This window comes from Hippichthys cyanospilos, chromosome 15, assembly GCF_059441005.1.
Source record: "Hippichthys cyanospilos isolate Australia breed blue-spotted pipefish chromosome 15, RoL_Hcya_1.0, whole genome shotgun sequence".
Lineage (NCBI taxonomy): Eukaryota > Metazoa > Chordata > Actinopteri > Syngnathiformes > Syngnathidae > Hippichthys > Hippichthys cyanospilos.
Genome location: NC_142383.1, coordinates 16,822,010 through 16,838,058, shown reverse-complemented (window position 1 = coordinate 16,838,058; position 16,049 = coordinate 16,822,010). Strand labels below are relative to the sequence as shown.

The 16,049-nt window shown below is 43.1% G+C and overlaps 2 protein-coding genes across 2 annotated transcripts; both read right to left on the bottom strand.

Annotated features, from left to right (window-relative positions):
* Nucleotides 1–144: 144 nt before the first annotated feature.
* Nucleotides 145–6,158, bottom strand: arsb (arylsulfatase B). The gene is made up of 8 exons (XM_088435570.1): nucleotides 5,663–6,158; nucleotides 4,964–5,150; nucleotides 4,181–4,371; nucleotides 3,908–4,115; nucleotides 2,966–3,209; nucleotides 2,192–2,262; nucleotides 1,417–1,539; nucleotides 145–1,109 (listed from the first exon to the last, which is right to left on the bottom strand). Exons 1-8 carry the CDS (start codon nucleotides 5,918–5,920, stop codon nucleotides 850–852), a joined length of 1,542 nt encoding a protein of 513 aa, XP_088291696.1. The 5' UTR covers nucleotides 5,921–6,158; the 3' UTR covers nucleotides 145–849.
* A 562-nt stretch (nucleotides 6,159–6,720) lies between these two features.
* On the bottom strand, nucleotides 6,721–15,302 carry dmgdh (dimethylglycine dehydrogenase). Its single transcript, XM_088435567.1, has 16 exons — nucleotides 15,011–15,302; nucleotides 13,614–13,782; nucleotides 13,290–13,388; nucleotides 12,258–12,422; nucleotides 11,968–12,172; nucleotides 10,471–10,719; nucleotides 10,084–10,282; nucleotides 9,845–10,014; nucleotides 9,190–9,343; nucleotides 8,619–8,784; nucleotides 8,414–8,544; nucleotides 8,098–8,315; nucleotides 7,868–8,025; nucleotides 7,565–7,624; nucleotides 7,258–7,392; nucleotides 6,721–7,183 (listed from the first exon to the last, which is right to left on the bottom strand). Exons 1-16 carry the CDS (start codon nucleotides 15,133–15,135, stop codon nucleotides 6,971–6,973), a joined length of 2,616 nt encoding a protein of 871 aa, XP_088291693.1. The 5' UTR covers nucleotides 15,136–15,302; the 3' UTR covers nucleotides 6,721–6,970.
* Between the last annotated feature and the right edge of the window lie 747 nt (nucleotides 15,303–16,049).

Below are 16,049 nucleotides of genomic sequence, written 5' to 3'. Positions count from 1 at the left end.
TCGTCTGGCCCTGTGAGGCAGCCATCTCTGTTTCAGTCTGAGTCTTAACCTTTTCATCATGCAGGCTAACAGCTGAGTGGATAGCTGACATTCTGAAGGGGTCCAACATCATTTTGTGACACACAAAAACAAAAAAATGCAGACTTTGTCCTTTGCAAAATACAGATGCCGGTTTATGCATGCGTGGTTGAAATTTGGCGGCAATCGAACAGTCTCAAGGCGGAACTAACTCTTGTGCAGTATTTTGATCATTTTTGGGTCATTTTCGCAAAATGCAACGATTCTGAGTTTCCTATGTGATTGAAGCTGGACGTGCGAGATTTTGTGTCCAAAAATAATCATTGTCCAAATTTGGGATCATAAAAAAACATTATAATTAAAATTTTTGACATGCACTTTCATAGGATTTCAAATCTGGAGGCAAAACGGCAGAATTTCTATCCTTTCTGTGACGGCTTCTTTAAAGTTTTTCGTTGGTCTACTCCTGTTGACACGACAGTTCAAAGGTCACTGGCCCTGCATTAAGGGTCAGGGGAGGGGGGGGGGGGTCGAATGCCAAGAGGTCAAGGTTCAAAGTGCGTCAACATCCAAGGAAAATTAGCTTCTCCCGCTCCAATTCTAGAGTTGCAAATGATCCCCTCAAGCGGGACAACACGCCAAATTCCTCACGCTAACCCCTTTAGCTCAAAGTCACTCGAATCCGTGGAATGCTAGCAATGGTGCTAACATTTCTTTTTTGTTCGTAAAGCCATAATGCCGCTCTTGTATCTCACCAAATTGCAAATACGTCGCATTACAATGTCCAGGAAGTACGTATAAATCCAAATTGATATTGCAAGGAGTCATGAGCTAGGCCCAAGGTCCCCAGGCCCCGGCGGGGCCCGGGTCGCAGCGCGGGTCGTCGTCGGGGAAACGGACGGGCGAGGCGTTCTGCTGGTGGTGCTTCAGCCGGTCCAGGAGGCGTTCCACCACTGCGGGGTGGTCGGCCGACACCTCCTTCCTCTCCTCGGGGTCCTTTTCCACGTCGAACAGCATGACGGGCTTCAGGGGCTCGGCGGGACGGTCGGAGGAAACGTTGCCGTCGGGCCGCGGGAACCAAATGTCGCAACCTGGACCGCGGCGAAAGATTGAAGCGTTTTTCTTCCTTTGGATTCGTGCGTTTTTTAGGTTTTTCCAAAACAAAGGACGTTCTTTGCCTTTTTCTCCGCAAAGGGATTGACTGGACGAAACTGTACAGTGGGGTATCCAAACTATGGCCCGGGGGCCATTTGCGGCCCATCGTTCATTTTCTAGCGGCCCGCAACATATATATATATATATATATATATATATATATATATATATATATATATATATATATATATATATATATATATATATATATATATATATGTTTTATTTCAGGAGTGCGCTCACCTGGGTATCCCGTGAGCAGCTTCCAGTTTGAGGATCTGATGGCGGCGTGGATGGAAACGTTGAAACCAGACCGTAGGACTCCATCGTCATCACTGAACGCTCTCAGACGCGCAGAACCAGGACCTGTATTAGGACGAGATCATTTAGTTTTGTGATTGTGACTACGACTTTGCAGCCATTGCCGCTTGTCTTCAAAGAAGAAAGTAGCAAATGCTAATCGTTGCTAATCAATGCTAGCATAGGTGAGCAAACGTGCTCATCGCTAACGCAATGCTAATCACGCGTTAGGTTGAATTTTAGTGAATGTTAATGCTGACGGCTAGATTTCTTACAAGCTCATCATATCGTAAACAATACCCTAGCATCTTATATTTAGATGACTTTAAAACAACTTTAAATGTATTATTCTTTTTTTTAATACTGTTCAAAATAGTACATCACTATTAATCATAAAACGTTAATGTAAAATATGATTCAACGTAATGTTAAGCCTTATTCACTCTTGATTGATAAACAGAAGACTAAACAAGCATGCTAACGTTTGTGAGCTAACACGCTAGCTTAAATGCTAATTGGTAACGTGATGCTAGTAATTCGTTGCTAATCAGAACTAATCCTATTTCTAGCATTTGAGAATATATACAGAATATACAGAATATATTGAAAAAACACCATTAATTTCTACTGAATACATTTCACACAGTTTGTAAGTGTAGCTATTTTGTTAGCAGCGTTTTGTGGGTAGTGCTGTTGCCTTTGTGCGTCTTTGACCTACACGGGGCGATGTCGTTGTACATGGGGTCAATATTGTGCAGAAGCTCCAGTCTGGGCGAGGCAAAGCCTTTGCTGGAATATAAACAGAGGTGTGTTAAACATACACACTCTCTTTCAACAACACACAAGTGGCATGTGTAAATCGAAAACAGCGCACCCGCCCGTCATGTGCTCGAACCGCAGCGAAAACGCAACGACCGCAGCGTCTGATAACACAAATAACTCTCCGCGGCCAATTAGAAAGCGGCGCGCGGGCGGGGGGGCGGCTGACGCGCGGCCGGCCAATGGGAGCGCGGCGGCGGGGCGCAAGCTAGCACTTTGCGGCGCGGTGACCCTGGCTTTCACCTCCTCCTCCTCCTGCACCGCGTCCACATTTAGGACGCCGGCAAAAAAGACGTGTCCGTCAAAGTGGACTCAGCTGCTGCGAAGGAAAAACAAACGTGGAGGAAGGTGGAATGCCTGGATCGTACCATTCGGCAGCGCAAAAAAAAATATCCAAATGTCGCATAGAAATGATCGAATGCATTCAAATCATCTAATATTAGCCTTATTATTCAAATCGTCCCAGTTAATTCATGCTAAAAATGCTAATAATAGATGCTAAGCTAAGGTGCTAATTCGTCATCATAAGGTGCTAACATAAGGTGCTAATTCGTCAATATATATATATATATATATATATATATATATATATATATATATGATCAGGGCCAGTGAAGCAGCCCCTCCCCAAATGAATTTGAAGATTTTTTCCCGCGATTTTTGACGGCGTCACCTGATAGCGTTCCAAACGTCGAATCCATCCAGAGGCTTGGTGGCGTTGGGGCGGCCCCCCGCCAGCCCCACCAGCGTGGGCAGCCAATCGGAGACGTGGATCAGCTCCCGGCTGGCGCTTCCGGGCCGCTTGAGGAGCGGGCCCGACACGAAGCCCACGCCGCGGACCCCTCCCTCCCACAGCGACCACTTCCTGCCTCGCAGCGGCCAGTTGCTGCCGCCGGACAGCGTCTGCCCGCCGTTATCTGTCACGTGACACAAACAACGGAGCAAACAGAAAAAAACAAGGTGAAGACTTTTAAATAAAATGAATGAGTCCAAATGTGCTAAAAATCAGTCAGTCGGCGTGGTTTCAGGTGTTTACTGCTGATAAACAGAAAAAGTCTCACGGCGCACATTTTACGATAATGTCTCCGATGAAAGACTAACAGATGGAAAGAGTTGGCAAAAAAACAATTACACCTGTTTTTTAAGCGGCTACTTTATGAACGAGACGTCATTTTCAAGTATATTAGCAATCTGTGCCGCTCTCTAGTGAACAAGCACGGTACTGCAACTATTTTTTTTCCACAGGGCTCAGATATAAAAAGACAAAACGTTGTGAGTGAAGTTTTATTTTCGCTACGAAAAAAGCATAAAATCGATAGAGAAAAAAGTACTTTTTAAAAGTACGGTATCAAAATTCAATAAAAAAGTTCTACAGTACAGTACTTTTTTAAGAAATGTGTTTAAAAACAGTATTAATATTACAAAATTAATTATATATATTTTATGAACAAAGTCTTACTTTGTTATCAATAAAGTCATTATTTATGTTTAATTAAAAAAAAAAATCGTAATTGTCAGATTTAACTCAATCACTGCCAGCCCAGTAACGATTTGACGTCTAAATCCGTCGTTGGCAGTGAATGAGTGATCTGGTCAATAAATGTTGTGTTTGTACCTGTGGAGAAGACCAGAACGGTGTTGGCCCAAAGTCCGGCGTGGCGCAAGGCCATGCTGATATTGCCCACCGCCTCATCCATGGCCGCCACCATGCCGGCGTACGCCCGTCGATGCGGATCGCGGATGAAGGCGTAAGGCGCCACGTAACGCTCTGGCACCTGCAGGGGCGCGTGCACGGCTTGCAGCGCCACGTACAGGAAGAGCGGCTGAAACACAAACATTACATTTTTTCAATCCTTTTTTTTTTTTTTTGGCGTGGGGGTTGAGTCACTTTTTTAGGGTCGTGACTGGCGATGATCTGGGTGGCCCTCTGGCTGAAAAGCTGAGTGGAATATTGGCCTTTGTATCCGGGGGCCACAGTTTCATCCTCCCGGAGGTCCAAAGCGCAGCGGGTCACGTTGATGGCGGCGATGGGGTTACAGCGCACGTGACTGTAGTAGTCCTCACTGCCTGTCAGGTAGCCTGGAGTTAAAAAAAAAAAAAAAATCACTCACTGCCGTTGACGGCTATAGACGTTCATCTATTTTTACTGGGGCAAAATACCGTATTTTCTGCATTATAAGGCGCACCGGATTATAAAGCGCTCCTTCAATGAATGGCCTATTTTAAAAGAGTTTTCACATATAAGGCGCACCGCATTATAAGGCACGTAGAATAGAAGCTACTGCAATGCCTTTTGTATCCACCAGATGGAGCTTTAATACTATAATGAAGTTTTAATACTAATAAAAAGCATTCTCACAACTCTATTGGCTCCCAAAATGAATAAACAGCTGTTTTATTTCTTTTAGTACCCGATGAAGAAAAAAATCCTCTTGATTACATTAAAAGACTGTCAAAGACGAATCAAAAGTTGAAAAGAATATATTTATGATTCCATTAAATATTAAACTTAATTTTTTTAAATCAAATTCCAACAAAAACCCTCAACATTTATTGTTGTGATTGAATGTTCAAACTCTTAAAAAAATGTCTTTGGGACTGAATGAGTAAAAAAAATAAAATAAAAGGACAGGTAGACTGTAGCGCCTAGTAAATTATGATGCCTACAAACCAAAGTAGGAGTGGAAGCCGCGGCGTGTGGGCAGGCAATCCTTCTTGTACATGCCCAGATGCCACTTGCCCACCATGTGCGTGGCGTAGCCCGCGTCCGACAACAGCTGGGGCAGCAGCGTCTCGTCCAGCGGCACGCAGTACGGCTGACACGGCCAGATGATCTGGTGCTGCATGCCCGTGTGGATCTGCCGACAGGAAACGCGCAACATTATGGCGAAAAAACAAAACGGGGAACTGCCGGTGCAGCTACGCAACATCCTCTCGTTTCACTGCTTGTCAATTTTGGCATTGACGTATAAAACTTAAAATAAAGGCATACGACATTTAGCATCCTATAATGCAAATTTACAGGAAGTTGCTCACGTTCCAATCAATTTGCTCTTGAGTTGAAAAGAAAAATATACTGTCATTTTGTCACGGTATAAAAAAAAAAAAAACATTAAATGTGATTTGCATTTGTACAAGTATATTCAAACGCAATCACATGCATGTTTTTATTATATAATCATTCTTTATTTTATTATCTACTATTGTTCTATGAAATACTCTATTTCTTGGCGAACGTACAGGGGAAAAAAAGCTATTTTAAACATTTAGCAAACAAGAACGTTCGTACGTATTTGATATTACACTTGAAGTTATTAATATTATTTGTGATTGATGTTGTAGTTAGTGCGGTATCGTCGGGGCGGCTGACCTGGTACCGTCCGGTCATGAGCTGGTTCCTGGACGGGGTGCAAAGCGGCTGGACGTAGTAGTTTTCCAGGCGAACCCCCGCGGCGGAAAGCTTGTCCAGGTTCGGAGTCTGGATCTCCGAGCCGTGGTAGCCCACGTCGTACCAGCCCAAGTCGTCGGCCAGGATGAACACGATGTGCGGCTGCTTGGAGCCCGACGCCGCGGGGGAAGCGACGGTCAGCAGCAACGCGAACAAAGTCAAATTTTCGGCCGTCTTCATCGCCAAAAGTTCGGCCGAGTGGGAAGTTGAAGCGGCTGTCAGGAAATTGACCAAGAAGCCCGCCTGCCGGTTTGAAGGTTTAAGGAGCGCACAAACATGGCGGATGTGAATATTTCGCTAAATAACTCTTAATGGATCACCACATTTTGCTTGTAAAAAACGCAAAATGAAGAATTCAAATAACATCCGCAACGATTCTTTAAACCTCTGCCACCGACTCAGCAGCCAATCATGTGACTTGTAGGAACTTGTACAGGTCACGTGAGGAAAGTAAACAGGAAAAGGTATCCGGGAAAACGGAAGTGGCGTCCCTACCGTTCGCGTGATACATATCTACGACGTTAATATTAATAATTTATATAATATGAATGAATTTGAAGTAGAAATATATTTTCTACATCTGCTTCTAGAAATAATAAAACTGTTCAAACTTTGAAAATGTGTACCCTGTATTACTGCTGTCAATTTTCTTTTAAATCAATGTTTTTTAAAAATTTTTTTTACAGTATTTACGTTTTGTGTTTGCTTTTAAGTTTACGTTTTCCTCACAGTTAAAAACATGATATTTATTCTTTTTACTCTCATGTAATGTGACAAAGACACTTAATTTGACCATTTTTATGATGAATTTAGTAAAAACCTGAGTTCTTCACCATGTCTACTGTATTATACTTTGATTTTAATTTAGATCATTGAATAAAATTAGGATGTGATATTCCCAATATAGGAATGTTTACTAAAAAAAAAATCATTTAGATCTCCTAACAAAAAACTGTAAATAGGTCCTGATTTTCATAGGATAGAGTATTTGACACTTTATTTCCCAAGGTATGAACGTACAGTATATTATTTACTGTACATTTATAAATTAAAAAAAAAACATTGATTATTAAAAACTGTACAAATGTTCAATTCTGTCATTGTCTAAAATGGTAATGGCCTTATTTTTGTGATCGTATCAAACAAAATGTAAACCATGGAATTAAGACATTGAGGTGGAGGACGTCAAGAAAGAGTCACGTGATCCCTTGCCGCCACGGCGCCAGGTTTTCATGCTTTGCTCTTGGCTTTGGTCAGCAGGCGGGTCCGAGTGGGCTCGGTCAGCACCAAGGGCTCCTGGATGACGGCGGCGGGGTACTTCCTCCCCAGCAGCTCTACCTCCACCTTGTGGCCGACCGAGGAAAGCTCCACGGGCAGGTAGGCGAAGGCCAGGCTGTGCTGGGCGCTGTAGCTGTAGGCCCCCGACGTGGTGTTGCCCACCACCTGAGTCAAATTAAAAAAAAAAAAGGCATGGAAATTTGCAGCCCCAGTGGCAGCCGACAGTGGCGGCGTCTCACCTCTCCGTTGTGCCACACCGTCTCGTTGCCCTCGGGGTCGACGTCGTGCGTCTCCACCGCCAAATAGGACAACTTCCTCTTCAGGCCCTTGACTTTAATCTCCCGAAGAGCCGCCTTGCCAATGAAGTCGGCGGGCTGCTCAAAAAAAAAAGATGGCGCTCAATGTCCTGTTTAAAATTGCGCATTGATGCCATCTACTGGTGAGTGTGCATCATTAAAGTTGCTTCCAAGATTGAAATTTACAGGAGCCGATCCCCGTCGAACGATGGAATTGACGAGTATGTTCCTCAATGGCGGTGAACGTTACCTTGTTGAGTTTGATGAAGTAATCTAAACCCGCCTCCAGAGGGTTGGTGTCACAGTTCATCTATAAAGACCAAAAAGTCATTAACAAACCTTGAAAGTTTTTGAACAATCCCCCAAACCACAGACACACACACACACACATATACATATACATATACATACATACATATATATATATATATATATATATATATATATATATATATATATATATACATACATATATATATATATATATATATATATATATATATATATATATATATATATATATATATATATATATATATATATATATTTGTACCTCGGCTCCCCATCCTCTGAAACCTTTCTCCAGTCTGAGGGACGCCATGGCGTAGGTGCCAAAGTTGTCGATGCCGTCATCTTTTCCCGCTTCCATTATGGCCCGGTACACGGCCGCCATGTCCTTCTGGTCCATGTACAGCTCCCATCCCAGTTCGCCTTGAGCAACAACGGAGAAAATCAACACCTCAAAGAAAAGGAGGAATGACATGAAAAGGACGGGTTGCGTACCAGTGTAGGAGATCCTGATGGCTCGCAGCGTAACGCCGGCCAATTGGATGGACTTGCACTGGAGAAATTTAAAGCCCGAATGGCTCATGTCCTCCTGGGTGAGCTTCTGAAGAACCTTGCGCGACTTGGGCCCGGCGACGCCCAACACGCCCATTTCCTCCGTCACGTTGGCGATGTCCACATCGTAGATGCCCTCTGCCACTTGTGTCTCTATCCACCTGTTCAAAAACAAAATATGGCATATTTTGGCCCTCTGAGGAAGACATTTGGACACCCCTGAGTTCAAATACAAGTTTTGCGTGAGGGCGTCGTTCACCTGAGGTCATGTAGTTCCGATCCGGAGCCGGTGACGAGCAAAAACTCCCCCGGCGCCAGCTGCGTGATGGTGACCTCAGCGTAGACTCTCCCGGTGGGTGTCAACATGTGGCTGATGTTGGTCTGGCCCACCTGCAGGAGGAGGGACAAGAGCAGGACATCCGGGACATTCCGCCCGAGCTTGGCCGTCGCGCGAGGGCTCTCACCTTGGGCATGGTGTTAGCAAACAAGTGGTCCAGCAACCTGAGAGAGTCCTTGCCTTTCACTATGAACTTGCCAAAGGGGGTCAGGTCGATCACGCCCACCTTCTCCATCACCAGCTTGCACTCTCTGCCGACGGGTTCAAACCAGTTTGTGCGCCGGAAACTGGGCCTGGCGACAGGATACAAGAAGAAAGGAGACACTGTGACCTCACTACAGGACAGAATAGTCTATGGTTTGCCATTTTGTCCTTGGAGAACAAGACAGTAGTCGCTGTGTGAAGTCATAAGTCATAGTATAGCAGGGACAAACACAGCACTATTGCGTGTTGCCATCGTGTGCTCCCCCCCAAAATCTTTTTGGGGGGCGACATTTGTATTAAAGGCTAATGAATAAAAGAGGAATCGGCAGGGTGTGTTTTCAGAGCGGTAGAAGATCTGTAACTGTGAACACATCACTCTCCGTTCTCCTCGCGAGCAAGAAGAATCCAAAACCTCTTGTCTTCCTTCGTTGTGTGTTGTTTATAAAATATTCTCGGTTGACACAAACTGACAGCTTGATCCATTATCACCTTACTTGTATCCAGTATCATCTCCCGGTTTGTAAAACCAGTGAGGTTGTTCCCAGCCGGCATGGAAGCCCATGGATCCTTTGTCCTGGAGAAGATCGTAAATGCCGCTCTTTCTGTAGGTTGGTCGGCCAGCAAAGCGCTCCTCCTTGGGGTATCCCACTAGAGAGACATTTCGATTGGATCAAGGGTGTGCAAATTTTGGGTTGTAGTTTAGCCTCAAGGAGTGTTTAAAGTGGCTGGAACTAAATGAATTAGGTACTAATGTAATCAGTTACTTAAAAGTAATTAAGAGCTATAATAATCAGTTACTTTATACATTCAAGGAACCAATTGCTTTAGGTATTTTATTAAGTAATTAACCCCTCATGTCATTTCGACCCAATTTGGGCCTTGCCCTAGACACACTTTACAAAAAGCATTAAAAAAAATACTAGGAGTCTAAAACTCTCTATATATTGTCAAAACAAGTAGATGTTCACAAAAGCACCAAGCGTCCATTCTTAAATACTTGCAAATTGAACTTATTGATGGAAAGGTTTATATTAGGGACCCATATGACCATGGACACCCAACGGTACCCGAAGCAGAAAAAAAAATGTTCAGTGAAACTCCTCAGCACAACATAGTTCTTCCGAGACCCACCTCCTCTATTGTTCTTACCCACATTATTGAAGCCGTAGGATTCCCGGGCTTTGGCGCACAAGAAAGGAACGTCCACCCAGCTCGCGTATCGGTTAGGGTCGCATTCGATCAGGTCATAAGGAGGCTCGCCATTCCTAATCCAGTCGCTCAGGAACTTTCCCACTCCACCGGCGTGGATCACTCCATACCTGAAAACACCAGGCGGCGACACCGGCCGTCGCTGTTGGTCCTAAAACCTTGTCGGTCTCACGCCGTACCCGAATCCGATGGCCGTCCAGTAGTTCCGAACTCCTTGATGTGGTCCGACCATGGGAAGGAGGTCAGGGGTGTACGTGATGGGGCCGGACACAATGTTGATGATGTCGGCTTTCTTGAGCACGGGGACCATCTCCATGGCCATTTCCACGTGCTCCATGATCCGGTCTAGGTCCGACTCAAACAGTTCCTTGCCGAAACCTGTAGCGGCGATACAAAAGAGTAGGAACTTGATCATCCAGGAAAGACTCTGCAGATGAGAGGCAGACCAGGGGCAGATTGAGGACACACTAGATCAGGGTGTCCAGGCCTCCTTACCCAGACCGTAACCATGACCCAGATGAGCCTAAGAAAAGACCTCAACAAAGATTTATTGTAAGCGCACGGACCTGGGGGTACACCGTCTCGAACCCAAGAGTCTTGCAGGACCATCTTCTCCATCTTTTCATAAGGTCCGAACAGAAGGCCGTCCCTTTCTTGACGTAGGTAGTAAGAGCCCTCCAGGTCTCGGATGACGGCCAGTTCCTTCTTCAGGGCTTTCACCTCAGGCACGGTCGCCGTCACCACGTACTGGTGGTGCACTGGGATGGTCGGATGCTCAAAACCAATTAACTTTCCTACCTCACGGGCCCAGAATCCTGAAAGGACAAAAATGGATGATAGGACACAATCGATACATGGTCAATTTGCGTTGACGTACCAGTATGCTAAATCTGAAATCTGCAATGATAACAGTGTATGGTTACGGTAATAAAATGTGTACGTGTTATTATTTCCACACCTTCTCACACTTGCTCAGTGTATGAAAATGATCTTGAGGTAATGAGTTGCTTTTGTGTGATGTAATACAAAATATCGGTGAAGTCCAAGGTCCGTGTGTACCCGCCACCTGCACACTGGATTACTTTGTAAATAAATGTACTCTAGACAGATAAAAGCTGACCAAAATAAAACTTTCATGTCCACGGACCACCTGTTAATTCCAGGTCAGTTGATGAAGTTATATTTATCATAGCCAGCGGTTAGAATTGTCTATTGACGTCCTAAAGCAAGTTAGTGTCCTACGATTTGTTAGCTACTAGTGTTAGCTTCGACGATTAATAGTGTAGTTTTAGTTTTTTAGTTGTTGGTTTATGCAAAATTTTGTCTAATCGTTCTACGTATGTTAGCAGTATGTCCAAGCCTTTTTTTTCCTAGACCAACACGGCTAATGCTAGCTGTCATTCGAAAGTCGATTTTTATCGAGGAAGCTAATGTCTTACCAGCAAAAATGTCATATTAGTTTAGCGAAACCTTGTGGCTGATACTGCATGCTATCATAAGAGATGTTTAATGCTTGCTACGGTGATTTTTACTAACCTAGCCTAGCCTGGCTAAAGCTAATCTAACCATGCTTGTAATCAAGCTAACCCTGCGGTACTGTTATATTAGATGATGAATGCAGGCTACAAGGACTTTATCAACCTTGCCTAGCTAAAGCTAAAGCTAGCCATGCTTGTAACTAGCCATGCCAGCAACGTTATAGGTTTACTCTGATGTTAATTATTGGAGAATCCGTCCCGGTACGCAGGAAAATGCCTGCTGAAAAACAAACATGCCAACAAACTCCCTTCTGAAAACCGGTCCAACCCAGTTCGCGCCAGTTTTTCCTGAACTCCCGAAGCGGTGGTCCGTGTGTGCAAAGGTCTACGGGTTAGATAACACATTTTATTGAATACTGGGTGAAAATGCGTTGACTTCGCTGTCCCCTCTAACTTAAAAAGTAAAGTTTTAGCGGTGAGCATTAGCATGTAGACAACTCACCAAAAATTTAAGATACTGGACAGTCTGAAATCTTTACAGGTGATAATATTAGAAGAACATCCGGAGTACGATTGGGTTCAAACCTGTGGCATTGACGACACGATTGGCCCGGATGGTTCCGTGAGGGGTCTGCACATCCCATTTTCCGTCAGTTCTTGGCGTGAGGCCCGTGACCGGGGCGGGGTTGTAAATCTGAGCGCCGTACATGCGAGCGCCCGCCGCCAGCGCCATGGTCAGCGAGTAAGGGTCGATGTGGCCGTCGCCCGGCGTGTACAGACCAGCCAAGACCTGAATTCCAGAAGACACGGACCACGAGAGGTTCAGGGTCGGGGTTGGTAAATAAGTCCGGTCCGGACTGTGGATCGGATCCTACCCTGTCCATGTTGAGCAGAGGAAAGAGCTCCTGGACCTTCTCGGGCCCGATCATGTACTGCTCCGTCACGTGCCAGTGGGTACGGGTCATCTGGTACCGCATCTCGTCCACGCGGGCGGCCGTGGATGCGATGCGGACGCTGCCCGGCTGGTGGAAACCCACCGCCTGCTCAAACGGACACCAAAAATGCCAGGATTTGAGTCTGTGTAGATGTCAGTGTAGATTCTCCAGGCTAGAAATGTTGGAGACAACTGGAAAAAAAAACACTCGAAAAACTGTTTTAAAGTGTACATTTTTTACACTCTAAAAAACATATTGGGTCAAGAGGGGACCAGTCCAACTTGTTAAGTTTTTTGTTTATCCCAAAAAGTCAGCTCCGCCTCTTTGTTGGGTCAGTCCATTTTTGACCCAATTTGGGTTATTTTTGACCCGACTGAAATCGTGTCAATTCTTTATTCTTTTTTTAAGATTAATTTCATTTTTCACAAAAAGTCAGGCCAGTCCTTTTTTGACCAAGTTGGGTTGTTTTGAACCATTTTTACCCTAAAAAAGTGGGTCAGTCAATTTTGACCCAAATTTGGTGTCATTTTTGAACTTATTCATTTAATCCCCCAAAATTGGATCAATCCATTTTTATCTAATTTGTGTTATTTTCTACCCAACTGTAATAGAGTATTTTTTTAATTAACATATTTGATACTCTAAAAACTGTTGGGTTAAAAAATAAGCCAAATCTGAAGTTATGGAAGTTATGGGTTTAGCCCAAAATCTTGGATGACGAAATTTTGAGCTTCTATTGGTTATTTTTGACCCAACTATTGTAGAATGTATTTTTTTAACCAACTTATTTGACACTCTAAAAACTGTTGACAAAAACAAACGGTCAATAGGGGGCCAGCTCAAAATGATTTTTGACCGCACTGTCATATAGTGTAATTTTTTAAACCAACTTTTTATGCAAAAAAACAACAAAAAAACAACAAGAGTCAAGTGGCATCACACAGTGAGATTTGGACTCGACGTTTGTCTCACCTGTCCGGTCTCGGCTTCCAGCCGCTCGTACAGTTTAATGCTGTCATAGTGGACTTTCTTCAGGTTGATGCCCGGATGGTAATACGTAGTCAACCCGGCCTGTGAGCAAAACCGCAAAACCCAGTGAACCCTTTGCCTGATACCTGACTCACGTAGGCCGGTAATAAGACACGCTTAGCACTGTTTATTAATAGCAGATGTGCAAGTCCTGAGTCTCAAATCTAAACCTTCAAGATCCACAGGGAAGAGCGAAAACTGACTTTGACTAATATTTGATTTTGGACAGGTTTTAAGTGGAGTCCTAAAAGCCAGCCGAGTACCTACCGCATGCCAAGTGGATCCGGCGGTCAGTTCGGATTTTTCCAGGAGAACCACGTCCTTCATGCCGCTTTTGGCCAGATGGTAGGCGATACTTGTGCCCACGCACCCCCCGCCGATGACCACCGTCTCGGCCGTGTCCTTCCATCGCTTGCCCAATACCGAAGACGCGTCACTGACGGGACGGAGGAAAAAAAATGGAGCGTCGGTTTTCTTTCGCAATATTTCAACAGTTTTTCCATTCGGTGAAGGAGTTACACCCAAAGACTGGGCTAAATTAATAAGGGAATTGTGTTGGAATTGTTTATCGGTGAATTAAAAAAATTATGAAGACGATGAAGAAAAAAAAGGGTAGCGGGATTCTCACTTTGATGTCAGAATTTTGACTTTGAAGTGAGAATTCTGTCTAATCTCAGAATTTTCACTTGAAAGTCAGAATTCTTACTTTACTCTCAGAAATCGGTCAAAAGTCTCAAAAATTGACCTCCATCTTGGAATTTTGACTTTAAAGTGAGAATTCTGTCTCAGAATTTTCACTTGAACGTCAGAATTCTGACTTTATTCTCAGAAAACAGTAAGAAGTCTCAAATTTTGACTTCAATCTGTCTTTATTCTCAGAATCCTCACTTGAAAGTCAAAATTCAGACAATTCACTGAATTCTCACTTTATTTTCAGAAATCAATCATGACTATAAAGTTTTGCCTAAAACCTGACACGTAAGTTAGAATTCTCAAAATAAAGACCAAATTAAACTCAGAATTCTGACTTCATTCTTAGATTTCTGACATTAATTCTGACTTTATTCACAGAAATCAGTCAGAGGTCTGAAAATTCGGGTTTTAAAGTGAGAATTCTGAGAACAAAGCCACAATTCTGAGAGGAAAGTGAGAATTCTGACTAAAGTGAAAATTCTGAAGTGAGAATTCTGAGGTTAAAATCAGCATTTTTATTTTTTGTAGTGAATACTATGAGGTCAGAATTCTGAGAATAAAATCAGAATTCTCACTATAAGGGGACTTTAGAGTGAAAATTCCGAAAATAAAGTCAAAATGTTGACATAAAAGCGAGAATTCAGTCACACTTTACGTGTACTGGCCTGAATCCTTTTCCATAGTTAAATGATTGCATAAAATGAAATTTATTCGCGAGAGAAAATGCAATTTTTTTCATTAACACTTTTTTCAATTGATTTAAAAGAAAAAGTGATCGATTCACCCCTGTTGCCAAGAATTTTTGAATTGCAATTTTGCTGTGTTGACGAGTTAAATTTTCTCCCTGAATCCTTGTCTTTGCGTTGCCAACAGCGCCTCTGCTGGCCGCAGCCAAGCAGCGCAATACATTTGCATACATTCCTTGCCTAACATCGCAATTTAATGTCATTTAAAAAGCAGCAAAGACTCACCTTTGCGCATCCGCTCTTCTCGCCGTGCAGCTCAACGTCCGTGAAGGCTGAAGAAGAGGAAGAGGACCAAAACGCCTCCTGGAGCGTAGGTGCACCTTGACGAGCTTTAACATGCGAGCAGACATGGCTCCTAAAAGCGGCGAGAAAAAAAAAATGTCCAGCGGCCGGAGAAGGAGCCGGTGAAGTTATAACTGCCTGGTTGGCCCCGCAACTGGACTCTGGACCCGCCCCATGGGGTCGGCGGCCGTCTGAGGACGTAACTTTAACTCTCCCCACTTAGCCCTCGCCAATCTAGGTCACACACACACACAAACACACACACACGCCACCGCAACACTTTATCATCGTCGTATATCCAGTGCATAGAAGATAACGTGCATTAAAACTGTATTAAAACGTTTTTTTAGAAATTTCCCTTTTTTTATTATTCCACTTAACGCTAATGTTATTCTATCACTTGTTTTTTAAATTTAAAAAAAATATATATATATATAATAAAAATATAGAATTATTCATAACATGAAGATCAGCCCTTTTTTTTTTACTAAAAAAGCAGACGAAATGTGTTTAATATTTTTGATTGAATTAATTCAAATTAAATTAAATACTTAAAAAAAAGCAGTAGAAAAATCATTTCCTTTGAGTAAAAAAAAAAACATATCCTAATAAGCAAATAGTAATTAAAAAATAAAATAGTAATTAAATAACATGGGACTGAAATGGTAAATTACGTTAGCATTACATAGGATTTTGAAAAAATCGAAAAAATTGAAAATTTCTAAGGCAAAATCGGTTAATGGTTTACATGAACTGACTGACATGTTCATCCAAGGACAAACCCATCCAGTTCCGCCGACACCATTTTTATTTTGGGGCTTTTTTATTATTGTTAAAAAAATAATTTGGGTTATTTTTTTATTTTAGAGTGCAAAAAATATTGAATAAAAATAAACCCAAATTGGGTCAAAATGGACTGCCCTATTTTTTTTCTGTGAAAAAATTGAAGAAGTAAAAATTTTGAGATGGGGGACCATCTCAA